The sequence below is a fragment of the Pieris rapae genome, chromosome 13, assembly GCF_905147795.1.
Source record: "Pieris rapae chromosome 13, ilPieRapa1.1, whole genome shotgun sequence".
In the NCBI taxonomy this organism is placed as follows: domain Eukaryota; kingdom Metazoa; phylum Arthropoda; class Insecta; order Lepidoptera; family Pieridae; genus Pieris; species Pieris rapae.
The window spans coordinates 6304238-6323861 of record NC_059521.1 but is presented as its reverse complement, the minus strand read 5'-3'; the positions used below and the strand labels follow the sequence as shown (position 1 = coordinate 6323861).

Here is a 19624-nt window from a genome sequence, read left to right as displayed (position 1 = left end):
TGTGATAAAAAAGACAGCACTACTTTACTGATAAATGCTTTCAATTACTTTCTTATATCTTTTATAAGAAAATGGATTTAAGAAAAAATAAACGATAAAAAAGTCCAAATTTATTAACATACACTCAACATAATTATAAAATTAAAATGCGTTCTTATAACTAATAAAGTAAAACTCTTCAATGTAATTGTTACGTTTTGTACATTATATAGATATATTCCTTAAAAATGTATTTTAAATTTCATCATGCTTTGGACAGTATTCGGCTTCTAAGCAGGTACTTTTTAACAATATAAGGCCAATATATAATAAATAGAGCTAAGTATGACTCAAAATCCAATACGTTCTTGACAAACGAGAGTCGTACTTTGGTAACTTAAGGCACATTGTTTGAACTCTATCATAGTCGCTATATTAAGGTGTTGCTATGAAAAGTTGTATGCAATGTATAATGAATATGAATTTATTACTGTTTTTTCTATATAAAATTGGACGGCGAGTCATCACGGTCACTGAATATAAGGTAAAAAAACTGGTAAAGACTCCATGTGGAAGGTAAATGACATCACACAACGGCTGGTTTCCACGTATGAAAGTCAGACTTGAATAGTTGTACTTGGATAAGTAGATGATTTTTTATATATTTTTTTCTAGCAAAGTGCAAATTTTCTGTCCTTATTTACTGTTTACGTGTGGAATCACTTTCAATGATTACGCGTCGCTAGGATCGTTTTGTATTTATTATAGAGACATGCATTTATACTTAACCCTAGTGAGAAAAGATCTAGTCAGAAAAGATATACATAATTTAAATTATTTTTGGTGTATATAACTTTTGTGTGAAGTAAATACATTTGAAACAACGCTGTTTAATTATATGCTTAATATATTATCTTAATTGTTAATTAAATAAGCATATGTCAGTCATAAAAATAAATTAAAATTGATTGGTTTATCGTTTGTAAGGCGCCTTTCGATATCTTCCTCGCTCTTCCTCGTCACGGACATCCAGATAGTGGCTGAACACAATAGCCCACAGGTACAAATATATGCCTGAAAAAAAATCAGTAAATTTTTACACTTAAGAGATTTAGCTAGGTCTATGTGAATAAGGGCTTCATAGCCTAACGGTCTTTGTATGTGGCTGCTGTGGTGAGGGGTAAGTTTTCAATCTACTAATCTACTTACTCGGCCTTTGGTAGGGTTGTACGGTACCGGGCGAGTGCTTAAGCCGTACATGGAGGGCATGGTTGAATTTTTTTTAACATAACAGATGCAGATGGAAAGGAGACTGTGTAGGTTTAGAACGTAGCAATACGTTCTAGGCCGAGGATCGTGATTACAGTGATCAGAATTTTTTTTTCTGTGCGGAAATGCATTCCCCTCAATATAAAATAAATAAAAAAAGGTCTATGTGAATACGAATTTATACTGTTGCATTTAAAATATAAAAGCATTTATGTTGTATTTAAACTGTATTCAATACCATGTCATCTAAAAAAAAACACCTTTTCATTTTATGATTATGATGTCTTGATTGATTTTGTTCAAAGAAATAGGAATAACACAAGGAAAGGTGGTTATATTCTCACCTACATTCGGTGACGTGTAGACAATATTTGAAGTATATATTATGAATATATATAAGTAATAGTGAGATACGTGAGTTGTAAGTATAGAAGAGGCTGAAGGATACGAAAATTCTTAGGTGGTTTGACCATGTAGAACGGATTAATGTGAAACGGCTTATATGTATATATATATATATATACGAGGCAACTGTGGATAGTGAAGTCGGGTTGGGTAGGAATTGTCTGTCCAAAATGGACCAAATAGACCAAATCCAGAGACAAGTTAAACGTATTATTAATAGTATTGCATCGTGGACGCAAAGTAGGACAAGGAAGTCAAATCTAAATCGATACTTACATAAATATATTAATCCACCAATCAATATAAAAGTGGCGAGAAGAGTCCGGTCTTGTTCATCCAAATAATAGGTGATAGAGGTATGAAGGATACTGATCAGAAGCCCGATTGCCAGTACTATACCTAACACCACCCAGGGCAGCATTAACCAGGATCGTCTCTGGAAAATAATATCATAATTTTAATTTGGTCCTATCATTGTAAGGTGACATAAAAATCTGCACTTTCAATTAACTTTCTTTGTGTACGATGTCAGAATTTTAATATCGTAGTATTTTGTAAAACGAGTAAATATTCAGTGAACGTAATTTACAAATAGCTAAAGAATAATTTAAGACAAAACAACCTCTTTTGTTTGAAGGTTGTCATATGTACATAATTAAAGATTTCCTTATTTTTCTCAACAAATTTTTTTGATATTTTTTTTCTTGGGAAAAGGCGAACGGGCTTGAAGCCTGTTATATGATACCCCACATGAGAACAATGTCAGACGAATGCATTGCCGTCCGCTTTAGAATTTCGACAATTTTTGATGGGTCCTAGTGGGTATAAACGGTCTTTAAAACATGGGACATCAAGATGATGATACATCTACAGTGCACATGTATTTAACATTTTATTAGCTAATTTTACAATGTAGGTAAAACTGTACTTCATAGACATGCGACATTTCAATATCTAATGTGCGATCGCTAGTGGGAACAATTTCTAGCGATTGTAGAGTTGCTATCATACCCTTTACACAGTGCAGTGTTATTGCTTTGCTATCGTGGGTTTAGCAAGAAATAGTTACATAGAACATGCTCTAGGCTATTGTACATGATTATCCTGACATCTTTATTCATAGAAAGTAAATCTAATTGGACCCCAGAGCTTGGTGCTTCGCTCAACGAATAAATATCGCAATACAGCGATGAAGGTACACAGGGACCAAACTTTTTGATTTTTTTTACTATATTATTGATGCAATTTAAATCTTATATTCGTTAAGCATATTGTAAACTTGTGTGTTGGAATTAAAAGTAATCTTATTGCATAATAATTATATATTTTTAAACATTTTTATCATTAGTTATTTGATTTAGTAAATTGTTAATATGTATGAACTATATATTTGATTGTTATGTTAAGGTTATAATAAAAAATATAATTATTGCATAATGTGTTCGTTACTTTTAATTTTACACCGATAAAGGGTTACCGTCTACTTATCTAAGTGTACTAATCTAACGTACCTAATCTGAATGTATAAACATCTTTGCATGCTGTGTGACTACACATTTAACAGGCGTGCATGTACACTGCATTATAATGTAACAAAAGTCTTACCGAGTACGATGTCTTGTTTCATACGGAAAAGAAATCAATTAAATATCTTAAAATTCTATTGATTTTGTCTATTGATCTGTTTTTCAACGAATGGTTAAATAATTATTTATTTATAATCAATGAATTTAAACATTATTCAATGAGTATAAAAAATTACTCCCCAGTATTAGGTTAGGGAACATTACATAAAAATAAGTTTTCTAGACAGTGAAATTAAACGCTGTTATTTTTTCTTGGATCGTGATTTTATCGTTTTTTTAAGCTCTGATTTAAAGATTATTGAACAGGGACGATCATGTCATGGCAACAGTTTAACTTACCTTTAAAACTGCTATGATTAGCAGGCCACAGATAAGGACGGTAAAACACAGGTTGATTGTTAATATTATCCTTGGAACTGAAATTAAAAATTGTTATTCAATCATCAACAAATTCATTCATTAAATCATCATCAATCATTCTATATAATAGTGAAGAACCGTATGATAATCCCGTTGAATTTTTGAGTTTACTGTAAACATGACATACGCAGTAGAGAAATATGCTATGCCATGCTACCCCATAGATACTATAAGTGCTAAATACTACTTAACTTTAATTTATTTTTCTTTTGGCGAATTAATACTCGTATTGATTCAGCCGTCTGCGGGTTTTGTACTCAGCTACATATTTTGCGATTCATTGTATTTATATAGAAAAACGGTAAACTTTAAACGTTCCACAAAATAAACTATTTCGTGATATAATTTACTGATTTTCAGCAATTTTTTATAATCATATAAAGATATATCATAAAACCAATGTTTCGTGTTGTTTATCAACCTTTAAACCCTGTAACCGAGGACTATATTCCTAAATCCATCTTTGTATAAATAAATCTTCGAGTATGTAATTAAACTCCTCCACGGCTGGATTGATTAGATTAAATTTGTGTGAGTTCTAGTGGAGTCGTTAATGGTTTAGATTTACAATGAGATATTTTGTATTTAAGACAAGACACCATCTGTTAGATCCTCTAATTAATTATACGTGATTCAAGAAAAATTAATGTGAGTTTGTATGGAGTAACTAATACAGTAAACTAAGTGTTGAAATTCATAATCAGGAGACATTTCCCACATTTTATTTCGTAAATAAGTCCTGATAAATGGCTATAGTAAATGATACATACTGTCCATGTCGGCGAGTTTCTTGTCAAAGTCTTCAGCGAATATAAATGTCCTGTAGGATACATTGTGCCTGTCGAGTACCCATATCATAATAATTGTAGCTATTGCCAGGATTATTCCAAGACATGCTGTGATGATGGAGCCAGTCCGCGTGGACGCACAGCAACAAAAAGTTTGCAATCTCTTCATTTTGGTATTTTGTGTTTATCGAATGTTTATATCATGGTACCTGAAACATTATCATAATTGTTAAAGTTATGTTTATGATTTGATTACTCCTTATTTTTTAAGGTTAGAAAATAAATAATTAATAGTAGTCTGTGACTTTATACGGATGAATACATCGAATTCTAATAAATACTTTCACCGTTATATCCGGTTCTTTTAGTATTCTAAATTTAAATACTAACTTTCGCTTTGTGAGATAATTTAAAGAAAAAAATCTTGTTGAAATTTAAAAACTGTGGCAGTACACACAGTGATACATTATAAAGGGCCAGTTGATTACCGGAATTCGTTTGTCAATTGTGTAAGCTTTTAATAATGATTGACGTCCAGAATCGATTGACTAATAGCTAATTCTGGAATGGAATGTTGTTGCGAAATTATAATGCCTACATACATTCGATAATTTAAATCTATTTTAAATATCCAGATCACAAACCCATTACCAACGCGTGTTTGCGTAAAGCTTTTTTAAAATAACCTATATAACCGTTATTAGGTCAAATGAGCGTTAACAGTAACCATATATGTAGCAGAATATAGAATGTACATAATGTACATATTTAAATTAATATTAACCGTTACTATGACTATATAAAAAAAAATCGGGTCCTAAAGCAGTCCCAAATGCAAACATTTCACTTTATTTCGATGATGGTACGTTATATAATAACAGGTTGTTTTTAGTACAGAGGACCAACGGGAGGATCACCTGATGTTAAATAATACCGCCGCCCATGGGCAATCACACTGCTAGACGACTCGCAATGACGTTGCTTTGTAAGCATTGGTACGCTTTGCTTTTTTAAACCAAATAAATTAATTAAACCGTACAAATAATATTAAATTATACATTTCTATGTTTAAAACATATCAAATAGCTTTTTAATTATTTTAAAAACTGGTGTAAGTTAAAATCTTAAGATAGGATATTGGCACAGTTGAACTGTCATTTTTATACAAAGATCTATACACGTACACCGATTCGACATACCCCGGACAGCTTCGAAAGATGCCTATTACAATCCGTCGATTGGTTATTGGCACACTTTTATCAATATTTGGATTATTGTCTTTCTCAGATGGTCAATAATGGATTGAGATAGGTAATTGGGTTTGGGCGTAAGTCAAATTGGTTCGGAAATACTGTATTAGGTCTGTGGTAGTCTTTAAAAATGGCACCTAATCTTAATTCATTTTAACATTCAGAATACGCGTGTCAATGTCTATTTTACAAAAATCTATGATAATCTGAAGCTATAAAGACGGCGTAAATGTTATACGTTGTCCTTGACCATCTGACCTATTTCCATTATAGAACCCTAATGTTACTTTGTAGCTTTTAGCACTGATTCGCCGCGCCCGCTTTTTTACAAACCCATTACCCAATATTTTGAAGAATATATCTAAAGGGAAATAAATGACTCTGAATGGGTCCAACACAGACCGACTTCAGACCGATTCCGACTCTGGGTGAAATAATTACTTTTTTTATTTACTATATACTTTAACTCAACTCTTCCAATACTTCTTTACACTTTTAATTTTTACCATTATTATTAGTTTTCTACTATATTTATTATAACATTATTCTGTTTTAAGGCGTCGTATCTGAGGCGCAAACTAACTGTTGTGGTCTCTGACCAGCGCTTTGGAACACGTCTGCTTCACAGTGCAATGCTTAGCCAGTGTGAGTTACAACCGCAACACACACACAATACAGCCTTAAAAGTACCTTTTTTCCATAATATTTTTATACATATACAAAGTATTTTTTTTAATTCTCATATGTGTGAGCTTTTCCTTTTCTTTCTTTCTAGTTAGTATAACAGTACAACAAATTAATAACGATACGTCAATATTAATGCAACAGCTTACATGCATAACAGATGTAAATAGATGTTAGTAAATCAAGGCACGGATCCATTAATCGTAACGGGCGGGGCTGCGTATACGCGGCCTTTGTTTGTAACATTACGTAAGCCAGCCATAGTAGGAAGCTGCCCATAAATTACCTATTAAAATAGGCTATTTGTAAAATTGTACAGAAAACTACAAAATGCACTTAAACTCTTTTATTTAAATACTTATTTGCATTGGTCTTTAAAAAAACAGAACTCCAAGCGTCGAATTCGAAGTGTGAAGTTGATGAAAATATAATAGCAATTTAACACCAACATCACCGATCTCAAAACAATGATAGAGACAATTACGGGCCATTGTCTCCTTAATAAACATCTTTTTGTCCTAGGCGCAACTGACAGCCCCATGTGACTGTTTCAGCGCAGAAGAATCAGTGACACAGTCTCTCAGAAAGCCTCGGAGCAGTGAGGTCACTCCGTGAAGCCTGTGAAGTGCCCAGGAGACTTCTGGAAGGTTGTGCTTCTGGAAGAAACTAGGCTGGCTAAATTAGCCAGTCTAAGTGCTCAAACTGAGTCCACCTACCTTAAACCAACTCTAACATAAATCTCATGAAATGTTGAGTTATAGCGAAATCAAGATTAATACGTATTTCTTATTCCGAAGCGAAACCATTTCATAATAGTATTGTTTACATTTACGTTTACGGACATAAGATCATCATGGTATTACTTATTCCGCGTCATTAAATTCGAACCTGTTGGCATCCCTACTCATCGGCAAATAAGACAGAGGGTGTTGGCCGAGAGAAAAAGCCGGCGTAAAAAACTCTCGGTACTCTTTTTATATTTAATTATATAAATTGAATAAAGCGCATTGTCATCAAAGTTGTTTCTTCTCAAGAATGCAATTAATTTGGTTTTTAATATATGTGAAATAAAATGATTCTAATAGACATGAGTAACAAGCGGTGGATTATTTTAGTAATTGGCAACACATTGTCAAGTGTATCTTAGGTTCTTTGACTTTTGGCATTGTTCCGAAGGTCAATATTAGACTTTTCGAGGCCTACCTATACATCTACATAATTGTTTATGCTTCTGCACTTGTATATCATTTAGTTCCAGCCGTAGGCCCAGATAAAAGTTTTTGCATTATATTTTTATTTTGTATAGATAAATGGGTCTACTTGATAACATTTTCTTCCCTTTCACTTGAAGAAAATTATGTAGAACCTTTGTCTTACCAACTATTACATACGGGTGCCCAACTTCGTCATACCACACAAAAATAAAAACTAAACCAGTTGCGGAAAGCATTGGAAAGAAGCCTATTAAAAATAAGAATAATAAACAGTAAAAAGCGAAAATTAGGACGTAAAAGTTATATACGGCATACATTATGCGCTAACAGAAGTTGTTACAAAAAAATAACCTTTAAAACATGTATATGGAAGGGACCAAGGCAAATAAGAAGAAGAGGAAAGGTGGAAAAAAGATATAGAAACGTTAGCAGGACGCGAAGGTAGAAGGAAAGTCATGGATAGGGTCTGCGCCAAGATTGGTGCCGGGTCTGAGTTCTAATCCTTAATAACCTTCCAACAATTAAAGTGGCTTTTAAAGAAAACACTTTTTTACGGATTATAGTTATGTATTATTGTAATAATTTAAAATTTAAAATTATGTACAAATAATTATAAGTTTAAATACAATAATACATAGCTATAATCCGTAAAAAAGTGTTTTCTTTAAATGTGTAAAAGTTATGTAAATAAAAGACATTACAATTAAAGTGGCTGTAGATTAGATAACTAAAAAAACTGCAAAAATTGTATTGTAAATAATATAATTTCTTTATTAATGTAAGACTTCGATGAAAAAATCAGTAGGTACTTACATATTATTATAATAATTAAATAATAAAGTGGGCTAGGTAAATAACAAACTAAATAAATATAGACAAAAAAGGGCATATCTTAAACACGATAATAACTCAATTATGGTAACTATACGATTTGGACAGGTATCGAAGAAACATACCCCAACAATCAAACATCATTAATCCAAAATTAAATTTCCATTCAGTTTTAATAATGTTGTTCTATTTGTATTGTAATACCATTGTATTTAAAATGGATATAGATGCGTTATTGCATTAAGGCGAAGGGCGACGTGACCGCATGATGTCACACATAATACTGTAAACAAAGCTGCGCGGGAGTTTGGGTCATAACCAATAAAAACCACACGCTGTATTAATAACTTGACCTCGTATACATTAAATACACTTTAAGTTATCTTGATAATACAATAATGTCGTTAATAAAAGATTGTGACATTTATTAAAATGTTTAATATATTCTGAGTGTCAAAAGTCACTAACATAAGAAAGAACTTATACAGAATATTTATGGGTCTCTCAGTATCTCGATTTCCATGTTGAGTTTTTGTAACTCATATATGTGTTACGTCACGGACGCTGTAGAGATTTTTTTTATAGAACAGGGGGCAAACGGGTAGGAGGCTCACCTGATGTTAAGTGATACCGCCGCCCATGGACACTCTCATTGCCAGAGGGCTCGCGAGTGCGTTGCCCGTTTTTAAGAATTGGTATGCTCTTGAAGGACCCTAAGTCGAATTGAATCTCTCTCTCTCTCGACTCTGCATAAAGATTTTATTGCTATAAGAAATTAGTAGCGATGGCCGATGGCTTAGCATTGTCCCGCGGAATCCCTTGCAGCAACAGACTTTTCTTCCTCTGACTTGCGAAGAAACCATGTAAAAGTATGAAAATCATACATTTTGACATAGTAATAATCCACTCGCTACAACGATTGCATCAGTTTTATTTTCTGACATATTCCGTACGATGTTTTTCTTCACCAAACGTAAGTTACATGCGCACATAGAAGGTTTATTGATAGATATGGATTTAACGTATGACCAGGGATTAGATGCAGAAGCGATTAGGCCACTGCTTGCACGTTTTTGACATTCGGGAGTCATAGATTAACTGTTAATTATGTAAGATATCATATAGGTGTAATGGTTGCAGCTCCTTATAAACATTGTGCAAACCTTGGTGATTAAAAAGAGTGGCGATTATTGCCAGTTCTTGTCCGTTCGTCGCCCTTGATTTGAGAACTGGCAGTAAATTAAAATTAGAAGCATTTAGCATTTATTATATGTATTACTTTATATAGTGAAAATAATTATTTATTCTCAACCGCTTTGGTCATGTTGTCTGTCGACGAAATTATTATTTTCGCTATATAATTAGATTTAAGAATACTATTTGATAAGAATAGCATTTAAGCTAAATGGTCAGCGAATAAAGGCTTTTATTATTATTATTATATGCATTAATTTATTATCGTTCATAAGTGTACATTGTGTTACCTAAGGGAATAAATGATTTTAATTTTTGGTACAGAAACTTGTCTACAACTTGATCATAGCCAACCTTGCAAAATCCCTTGGATTCATAAATGGCTCATAAAAATATCTTAATTCGTCATTTAATTATAGTGAAAGAACACGTCATCGTGTTCCACGAATTTAACGCGTCAGAGACCATAAATGGTTAAAGACCTCGAAGTTAAACCGTAACATTGACTATGTACCAAGGTTAACCACCGACAACTCGTTTATTATATAACTCAATAAAGCTTATGCAATTAAACAAAATTATCTTCAATGACATTACATAATATTGAGAAAAATTCGTAAAAATTATCATTGATATTTTTATTATGAACATAAATCTACCTATAAGACCTACCAGGCTCTAGATTTCTAAAAGATACACCACTCTTTATATGGAAATTGTATTCGTTTTTACAACAAACTATAATATGGATAATTAATAAATAAATTCAAAGCTCTCGTTAAACGTAAAATAATCAAAAAGCTTTTTATACATTTTACGAATATTAAATGATCGTAATCCAGGATAATATATACAATAATAAGGATTTGTTGCAGTTCAAACAATTTGTATGACTCAAAACTTCACAATTAAAAAGAATAGTGGAGTTCTTGCCAGTTCTTCTAGCCTGCTTTGCCTTTGACATGCAACTACCAGTTCTAAATTTAAAATTAGAATCAATTTAACATATTTTCTGTTGACGTTCATAAGTGTACTTATTTACATGAGTTTGAGTTTGCGGACCGGTGCATAATACCATAATTTTTACTACTTTATTACCATACAATTTGAAACCTAATATAACATATTTAGACTTATTTAACTTGACGATGACAAACGTTACACACAAACTATCAACTCTATCTCCAATATCAAATGTCGTTCAAAAAGGTTTAACGTTGAAAGCGTAACAGATAATATAAAAGCGAATGCAAATTGCCACATCTCTTTGAGATACAGTAGGTATTGTGTGATTACGCGTTTGACCCCCGATAAAGTAGAAATACTATTATTTTGCTCAAAAGTACAGAACCGCTTAAAGATTTGATAAATATAGATTGGATTTTAACAAAAGTTGTATTTAATAAGAATAAAAATATATTATAAAAAGAAAAAATCAAATCAAATCTATGCAGAATCTATTCCTTTACTACACAATTGCTTAGACCACTAAAGGATACAGGAAAGTCAAATAAGTATTGTATATGAAGATTTAAACTAATTAAAAAGTTTGGTCCCTGTGTACTGCCACAGAGTACCTTTAACACTAGCATCATTTCCTCGCTGTATTACGAATTACGATGCTTATTCATTGAGCGAGGAATATATAATGTGATAAATTCGCGTCCATATTAGTTTTTTTTTAATTTCAAACCAGTTTATTATCCTTAGATAATTATATTGTTAATTTGTTAATTCAAAGATAATTAATATTTTAATTCTCTCTACAACTCATATTTCAATTCAACATTATTCAGACAATATCCTTATCAATAAAAAGCTAAGCATAGTCATGACAAAGAGGTCTTTATAATTCCCAGTAAATTCAAGACCTTTATCCATGCTGACATCATCGCTACATGTGTAATCCAATCCATAGTATGAGTCATAAGAAATTGCGAGATGCATTTGGGATGACCATAGATAAACAATACATGGTCCATTTACTGTTTTATTGTAAAATAACATGTATTTTTATTTTTATTACACTGTGTAGATTATTGTTAATTTATCAACATGCTTTGTCATCCAAAATACTCATATACCTTATTAACAGATGTCTATTTTATCTGTGGGCTATATACAACGGAAAGTATATATAAATATAAATGTCATAGAGAATGCGTGTTTTTTTAACGCTTTTGGAATTTATTGAATGTAGCATTTTACTTTCGCTGTCGAATTCAAAGTAAGTTGGTCTAGTGGCTCCAGTATGCTCTCAGTTTCAGGTCGATAGTTGAACCGCCCATGTGGCTTTCTATTGAGGCAAATAACACTTGCACGTACGGCGAAGGAAACATCCAGTGTCAGGCACAGAAGGCCTCTTGCATATTAGATCAAATCAAATTATCACGAATCAGATACAAGAAATCTGCCACTGATATTTTAAAATTTATATTAACGTATTTAACGAAAAATTTAAACGTATGATTTGGTTGTTTAGTTTATTAATAAGGAAATAAGTCGTATTCCATAAAGGCATCTTTTAAGTTTGTGTTTTATCAAATGGTCCGTTAATGCATTGCGGTCAACGACTTGACTCAAACATGATAACAATGCTTCTTTAAATTCAAAATTACTCTCTAATAACACGTCAATTAGAGAACCAACAGATATCGAACGTAACTGGGTTATATTTAAGTTTTGTTAATTGGAAGATAACGAAATGCACACAAACCATGATTCATTGATTCCTCTAATAACTGATAATTTTTAAAGACTGCTTTTGTGTCTGGTCAAATTAAAAGTTCGACTCAGCCTATCCTCGGACAAGCACATAAAATGACGCTGCCCCAGAATTTGCGAAATAATAGTCAGCTCAAATATGTTTTGCTTCCAACTTTGATTCTTCCCTTTCAAGTAGAGTAAGACTCTTAGGGTTCAAGTGCATAATTAAAGGTTTTAAGTTACCCAGAGCTGATTCTTCTTTAAGGAAATACCTACTGCCTGTGTTAAAGGTTCCACAGGGACTGAATAATCAATTGGTTTTATTTTTCTATCTATCAACTTTTATTTGTTATTGTTGTTATTACTAAGCATATAGGGTATATTTATAGTATTTACAATATTTCTCTCATACCTCTCCTGACTCTCATACCTGAGGTGGTAGATTCGATACCCGGCTGTGCACCAATGGACTTTCTTTCTATGTGCGCATTTAACATTTGCTCGAACGGTGAAGGAAAACATTGTGATTAAACCGACATGTCTTAGACCCAAAAAAAGTCTTAGACCCAAAAAAAGTCGACGACGTGTGTCAGGCACTAGAGGCTGATCACCTACTTGCCTATTAGATTTAAAAATGATCATAAAAGAGATTTAAAAATCTGAGGCCAGGACCTAAACAGGTTGTAGCGCCACTGATTTATTAACTTGTATATTTGTATATTATGACCTTTTATATATAAATTATTATTTAGTTATTTAAGCCCCACAGGAACTGCAAAGCAAAAATTACGGAGAATGTTTCTTTAACAATATAATGGTTATGTAAACCCAAAAATCACATAACTAAGTAATTGACAATAAAGGGACATCATGGTCCAAGTAAACTGTTGTTGTTTTTTTCCTTTTTAAAGCTTTGAATTTTCCGAAACAAAATATACATGACATGTTTTGTTATGGCTCAGTATAACTTTATTGTGGAAGCCTGGTTATCCATATAACAGGCTTTACCTTGCTTGGAAACAAGTCTCATAATACCTTCTTAAATGTAAATGTTATATGGGAGAAATAATATTTATATAAAATTAAAACTATAAGCCCTAAGCAAGACGGTATTCTTGAGATTTTTACTATCGTGAATGTCATTAGTCATTAATTTTACAAGAATTAACACGAATAATAGCTGTAATAGAGCAATCTATTTATCAAAACAAATGAAGTGCTATATCGTCGTCGAACGACTATGTTAGGAGACTCCATGTATGGTGAAGTAGGAAGGTATGGTACGTAGGCACAAGAATCCCACACTACCACATTTGGTACTGTTAGTTGTGCCTTATCTTGTCCTACTGTAAACAAGACTTTTTCACGATTGATAAGATAATTGTTATACTCAGTATAAGTAAACGCAAACTTATGTTTAATTTAACGGATTACTTGATTGGAAATATTATAGAATTATTATTGTGAAATTCATTACGAGATGAGCGTATAGACAAGAAGGGAGTTCATTTATATTAGTTACGTTTTAATTCAAACTTATAAATTGTTTACATATTATTGTAATAGTTTTTTTTTATTATTATTATGAGTTTCCAAAGGCCATAAGTGGTATGACAAATGAGCATCCTGTATGTTTGTTAACCCTGTACTAAAAACGCAACAAACTAAAATGTATTTTTTTACATTTTAATTTTGACAAATATTGAACTTTGTTTTATCACAAAACTATAAGTCTTTGTAGTAGTAAGTGACATATATTATATGTTAATTAAAAATAGGTGATAAAAGAATACGGAAAAAATTGTGAGACCTCTATGCCAGAGGGAAGGAAGATACCCAATTCTTGAGTGTGTGCGTTATAGAAGTTAGAACACAGAAACCTAGAATTAATGCACATAATAATTTCGATTTGAGAGACACAGATAATACTGACTTATTGAAGGTTACAGTAATACAAATAGAGACCCACGCCCACTGGTGTCTTTAAAGTAAGTTCATTTGAGAAGTTGAACGTAATAAAACCGTTGATATTGGTTAACGCGATAATAGTTTACGGTAAAACTGGTGGGCGACCTCTCCCACGCTGATAGAACTCTTGACACATCTAATTCTAATACACATGCTTTTTACTATTTGAGTTCTCACTAACATTGATGGAAAAGATTTATTTATTTATTTATTCAATTACATACCATACATGGTTAAACTCATACTAAAAATAGACAATATATAAGTATACAATATTAATTAAAAATAACATAAAACACAGTATATGTTAACCTCTAATACCCACCAAGTATACTCTCAAATCAGAGTTTACTACCGTCATACGCTCACCAAATAGGTCGCTCTCTACAAGATACACAGAAAGACAAAAAAAAAATGTTTTATTGAATAGGGGCCAGTCTGCCAGCTTTTCCGATAATAATTGGTACTGTCATCCGTGCATGCACATTGTTAGAAGGCTCGCCAGGGCCGTTTGATTGCCGTGAAGAAAAGGTTCTGTATTATCTTGAAGGACCCATTTTATAATTTGGCAATAATACGAAGATTAGCAATAGTAGAGCAACATTTGTAACTAATTTTAATTGTTACTAAAAGCTAAGTTATCCAGCTTTTTGATAAATAAATATTAGCGTTAATGTGTTACTTTATTCATTTTTTATTGTATTTTTATTATTTTATTGCAGAAAATTCTTAACTTACAGTCAAAATATATATAATACTTTAATAACGACGTCGAAGGGACTACACTCACATTTGGTCGTAAAAACCGATAGTCGTAACTGCGGATGACGTTAAGAACCTTTGATTTTGTTCAATATAACCGGTATATTGTTGTAAACGATGTCGTCGTAAACGGTTTTGACTATATTCTTTATATAAATCAAATATATTTAATAAATCACTTAATTATGTTTTTAAAACTTAAAAAAAATATATATATGTTATTAGGGGTATATAAGGTTTCTGCTTATCAGTTTACAATATATCAGTTACATGTTAAAAACTGTGCACGCGCATCTTTTACGATCTCTAGTTTCCTTTTTGACGTAATACATTATTTACGCTGCGCATATTTTATATGTTGCTGTAATAATAATGGAAACCGTTTTTAATACGAACAGGAATCTGTTTACAAAATATTCAAAAATAACCTGTGTCTCACTGCTCAAGGCAAGGACGCAACCTACATTATATTCAGAAACAAAATCAAGGTCCCGTGACGTTCTTAATCTAAACTGTTGTCAAATGAAAATTTAAATTTAGAACTGTCGCAGAACGACTTAAAACTACTTAGGAAATAAATACCTCTGTTTAAACCAGAAATACAGGCACAATCACTAACACTGGGTATAAGTTCGCACAAAACACTGAATTGCGCGGCAAACAACGCGTGCTTCGCTCGTGAATCGTATGTCTGAATGTCGGAGCGCCTGACATTACTGTGTGGTCTTGACTAACAAGAGCCAGTGTTCGCTTTTCGTTCTGTATTCAAACCTGGAACAGAGAAACATTTTAATTGCAAATACTTTTTAATCGCAATTTCGTTTTTCGTATGGCCAGATTTTGGTTACTATACTATAACGTATTCATGAATTTAGAACTTTGTTTTTTACATTTTTATGCTTAATATTTTTTTCTTCTTTCCGCACTTCTCTGTGTTAGGTACTATGTAAGCTAGCTAATCCCTTATATGCGATATGTCTGTGCGTTGCACTTGACCAGATTTAGTTTTTTATTGTGTGTTGTAACTTTAAGATGAATAATTAAACAAAATTAAATTTCATATATGTATAGTGTATACCCCAATACAACTCCAGTTCTTTTCGTATATACATTTGAGGTGAAATGTTGAGTTATATAAAAAAAATTAATTTTAGTAAAGTTTAATTTAATTTAAGTGTCCATTATCGAACATGATAAAGAGAAAATAAAACTTTATTATTAGGCTCTTGGTCTATACTTACGTTAATGAATGAATACTTGGAGATGACAAATCCATTGCATGCACCAAAATTTTAATTTTATCATGTGATAATTTCTTTAACCGTTCGTTTATTATAAGAATTTGTATATTTATGAAACCACATTCTTTTATTTATATATTTTATAAATGTGATAGTTAAGATCGCTTATAACGTTTTCTAAGTTTAACTTAACCAAGTTTTCAACCTGAACATCGTGCGTTCGAACCTTAATTGTGGCCCAAACGATTTTTTATATGTGCGCCATTTATATCGGACGGTATAATAAAAATGTATTGACAAATATGTTGCTAAGCGACAAACTCAACGGCTTCACTACTTTGAGATTCTTTTAATTCTTTTTCCTTGAATTCTGAAGATTTACGAAGAGATAAAAATATTTGAAAGATTTCCCGCAAAAACCTAAAAACCAGATTTCATTATCTGTGATAGTGTATGCTAGAATCTCAATGGAGTAGCATGGCAAAATGCTCCATATTTTGGCATGTAACTACCAAAAAGGTAAGATAAGTAAAAAAAAAACATATTAGGGTGAAACAAAGTTTGCAGGGGCATAAATAAAACTAATAAGATAATTTTAAAGTACTATTCATTATATTTTCATATCTAAAGATTACTATCTAAGACAGTTATGTCAGAAGATATTTTCTAAAGAAAATACTATTTCATAGTTACTTCTACAATTTGTCAATACGGCAATGTCATATCAATCACATTTGACGTAACCAAACCAAAACAAACACAAAATTATAATGAGTTAAAAAATTACAAAAATGAATATATTATCCTATATTGGAATGAATCTACAATCCGAAGTATGCCTTTGGACATTGCTGGGCCTCATTCGTACAATATTCGATGCTACACTCTTCAAAGTGAATGCTAATCTTAAACAGGTGCCTCATTAACACATCGATGAAAGATTCAACTTAAATAGAAAATATATTATAAAGCTGTTTTGTTAGATTTTAAAATTGTAAGAGGAAACTTTCTGGCTTACATAATTGCGTGTCATGCCAATTAGAAATTTCTGTATCCTTAGATCTTTAGAATTCATAGTCAAAATAGTTCTACGAAGCGTATTTTACGAGCAGATAAAGCTTTTTGACCTTTAAAAACCGGATAATTTGTTACTAACACCTCAACGTACTGCAACTTATACTAAATACTAATATAAAAATTTAAACTTGCATCCAAGTCTTACAAATAGTCGCGGAGAAAATTATTATTCTACCAATTGAAATGAAGAAACGCCATTCTGGAATCTAATTGAAACTATACGATGGATTCTTTCTGTGATTAACTAGATCCTACTGACGCGTTTGAGTTTTGTTTTATATTCTATCCCCAAGCTCCCTGAGTCATAACAATTATGCCTCAATTTCACGTTAGACTAATTTATAATAGGTAACTATATATTTGTTCAGGTATGGCAAATGTCCATGCCATCAGAACTATCACTGCCTATACAGCGTGTTATACGTACTATGATCTCTGGGGTGATGCTGGTTCAATGTTTCACCGTGTATGTGTATCTAGCATCTTACATAGTGCTTCTATATCCTGTGTTTTTGGTATGTTTTTACTTTTTATAAATACCAATATTATAATCAAATGATCACCTTTTTTGTTATCCGCCATTTTATAGTCTACACACGCGTGTTCTGTTGCTAGGCAATCTATTGTTCCTATTTATATTGCATGCAATTTGTTTAGCTTCTTATCGATTTGCTTAACCGTAATAAAGTTGTAACGTAATGCATAACTGTTTCATATCTTATTTCAGTAATTTGATATTCATAACTTCGTTTAGTATGCTAAGATTAGTAGTAGGTACTAAATGGGAAAAAATGTGCACGTTTTTTTAAAGAATGACACTCAGCATATACATTTTACTAATTCCTCACCCTTTTATGGTATTTGTCGATTAGTTACGTTCAATAATAGTCAAGAAGGATTTTGTTAATTTATCGCTTAGTTAGCGTTGATAGGCCATTTACCATACTATTTCAAATACAGTTAATATGATCAAAGACATTTTGAAGTGTCACCAAAAATAAATTTACTTTCGATAACAGGAAGAACGGCCAACGCTAGTTTTACCTTGGCTATTGTTAGCAGCAATAAGGAAACTGCTCTGTGAGCTGACAAGCCTAGCTCTGGGACTGGGGACATGCGTACTCCTGGGACCTGCCAGACCGCCCTGCATAAAATTCCTCGTAATAAAGATATTTACAATTATGCCTGCTTTTTATATGTGGACACTCGTTTTTAGGTACAAAACGTCTTAACTTATCCTTTTACAGAGTGCGATTATTTTATGTAAAATAAATTCATGTTTTAGCTATTATCATTCACTTAAAATGGCGGCAGCGTTTAAGTCATTTCCAACAAATTTGCCTTCAAATGATAACGACTGCGGCCTTGAATTAGCTGTGCGCAGGCGTCGAACAAAATCCTTGCAAGGTGAAGATCAAGTGCGGAAAAAACTCATCGCCAACTTGTTAGTAACATAATATACTATAATGGACAGGTTCCAAACCTTTATAAAAAAATCATACTTTTTCTTATAGTTACAGCGATAGGCCACTGTCAACAGTTAGTTCAAAGTCACAAAAAATAGACGATTCTCCAGGAAACTTGACTAGTTTGAGTTCAGAGGAAATAAACGTTCCGGATATATTGCAGCCTTTATCGATTACATCTAACAGGACAATATCAGATATAGGAACGTATGAGGACTGGTTTGGCAGTGAGGTAGTTGTCCCTAGGGACACCGACCGCATTCATGAACAATTTGTGATTATGTTATTGCGTATTGGCGTCTATTTATCGAAAGATAATGTGGATGCTGCAAAATTATTAAATTCAAGCTCATTGCCACTATTGTTCAATTCCAGCAATACCCAATATAATCCCATATCTCAGGATAACGGTGAAACACCATCATTAGTTGGTCATAGTCAAGGAAAAATTGCGTCGTATTTAAGGGACTATCCAAATATATTTATGAAGAAACCATCTGATATCCTAACGCGCTTACATTCTGAAGCTCAAATAGAACCAGGTGATAATCAAAGTATAACACTGAGATCAGAAAGTTTTTCATCAAATAAATCTACAAAGGATATCTCTCTAGGGCCGAACCAAGATAATTTACAAAATAATTTAGAGAGTAGTGATGATGTTTCTCATAAAGAATCTAGCTTTGAAATACAGGAAGAACGCAGAGAAGATTTCATTCAACTACGAAGTAAACGAAGTAAAAATCAATCTAGATCCGATATTCATCATCATGACGGATAATTA

The 19624-nt window shown here is 32.2% G+C and overlaps 2 protein-coding genes across 3 annotated transcripts; one reads left to right on the top strand and one right to left on the bottom strand.

Annotated features, from left to right (window-relative positions):
- Positions 1-295: 295 nt before the first annotated feature.
- LOC110993609 lies at positions 296-15788 on the bottom strand. Of its 2 annotated transcripts, XM_022259941.2 has the most exons (6): positions 15639-15788; positions 4430-4656; positions 3579-3655; positions 3259-3270; positions 1930-2089; positions 296-1053 (listed from the first exon to the last, which is right to left on the bottom strand). In XM_022259941.2, exons 2-6 carry the CDS (start codon positions 4614-4616, stop codon positions 953-955), a joined length of 537 nt encoding a protein of 178 aa, XP_022115633.2. In that variant the 5' UTR covers positions 4617-4656; positions 15639-15788; the 3' UTR covers positions 296-952. The 2 variants fall into 2 exon arrangements, with proteins under 2 accessions (XP_022115633.2, XP_022115634.2); XM_022259942.2 differs by lacking the exon at positions 3259-3270.
- A 1237-nt stretch (positions 15789-17025) lies between these two features.
- LOC110993625 lies at positions 17026-19621 on the top strand. The gene is made up of 5 exons (XM_022259960.2): positions 17026-17211; positions 17743-17889; positions 18394-18590; positions 18660-18818; positions 18889-19621. Exons 1-5 carry the CDS (start codon positions 17089-17091, stop codon positions 19619-19621), a joined length of 1359 nt encoding a protein of 452 aa, XP_022115652.2. The 5' UTR covers positions 17026-17088.
- The last annotated feature ends 3 nt before the right edge of the window (positions 19622-19624 follow it).

What these genes read in the sequence shown, in the direction of transcription:
- LOC110993609 (XM_022259941.2), bottom strand. Translation starts at nt 4,616, where the DNA reads ATGAAGAGATTGCAAACTTTTTGTTGCTGTGCGTCCACGCGGACTGGC. An exon ending in GAAACTCGCCGACATGGACA is followed by an intron (nt 3,656 to 4,429) that starts GTATGTATCATT and finishes TTTTAATTTCAG; the next exon opens with TTCCAAGGATAATATTAACA. An exon ending in TGGTGGATTAATATATTTAT is followed by an intron (nt 1,054 to 1,929) that starts GTAAGTATCGAT and finishes ATTTTTTTTCAG; the next exon opens with GCATATATTTGTACCTGTGG.
- LOC110993625 (XM_022259960.2), top strand. Translation starts at nt 17,089, where the DNA reads ATGAATATATTATCCTATATTGGAATGAATCTACAATCCGAAGTATGC. An exon ending in TTCTATATCCTGTGTTTTTG is followed by an intron (nt 17,890 to 18,393) that starts GTATGTTTTTAC and finishes TTTCGATAACAG; the next exon opens with GAAGAACGGCCAACGCTAGT. An exon ending in ATGTGGACACTCGTTTTTAG is followed by an intron (nt 18,591 to 18,659) that starts GTACAAAACGTC and finishes TTCATGTTTTAG; the next exon opens with CTATTATCATTCACTTAAAA.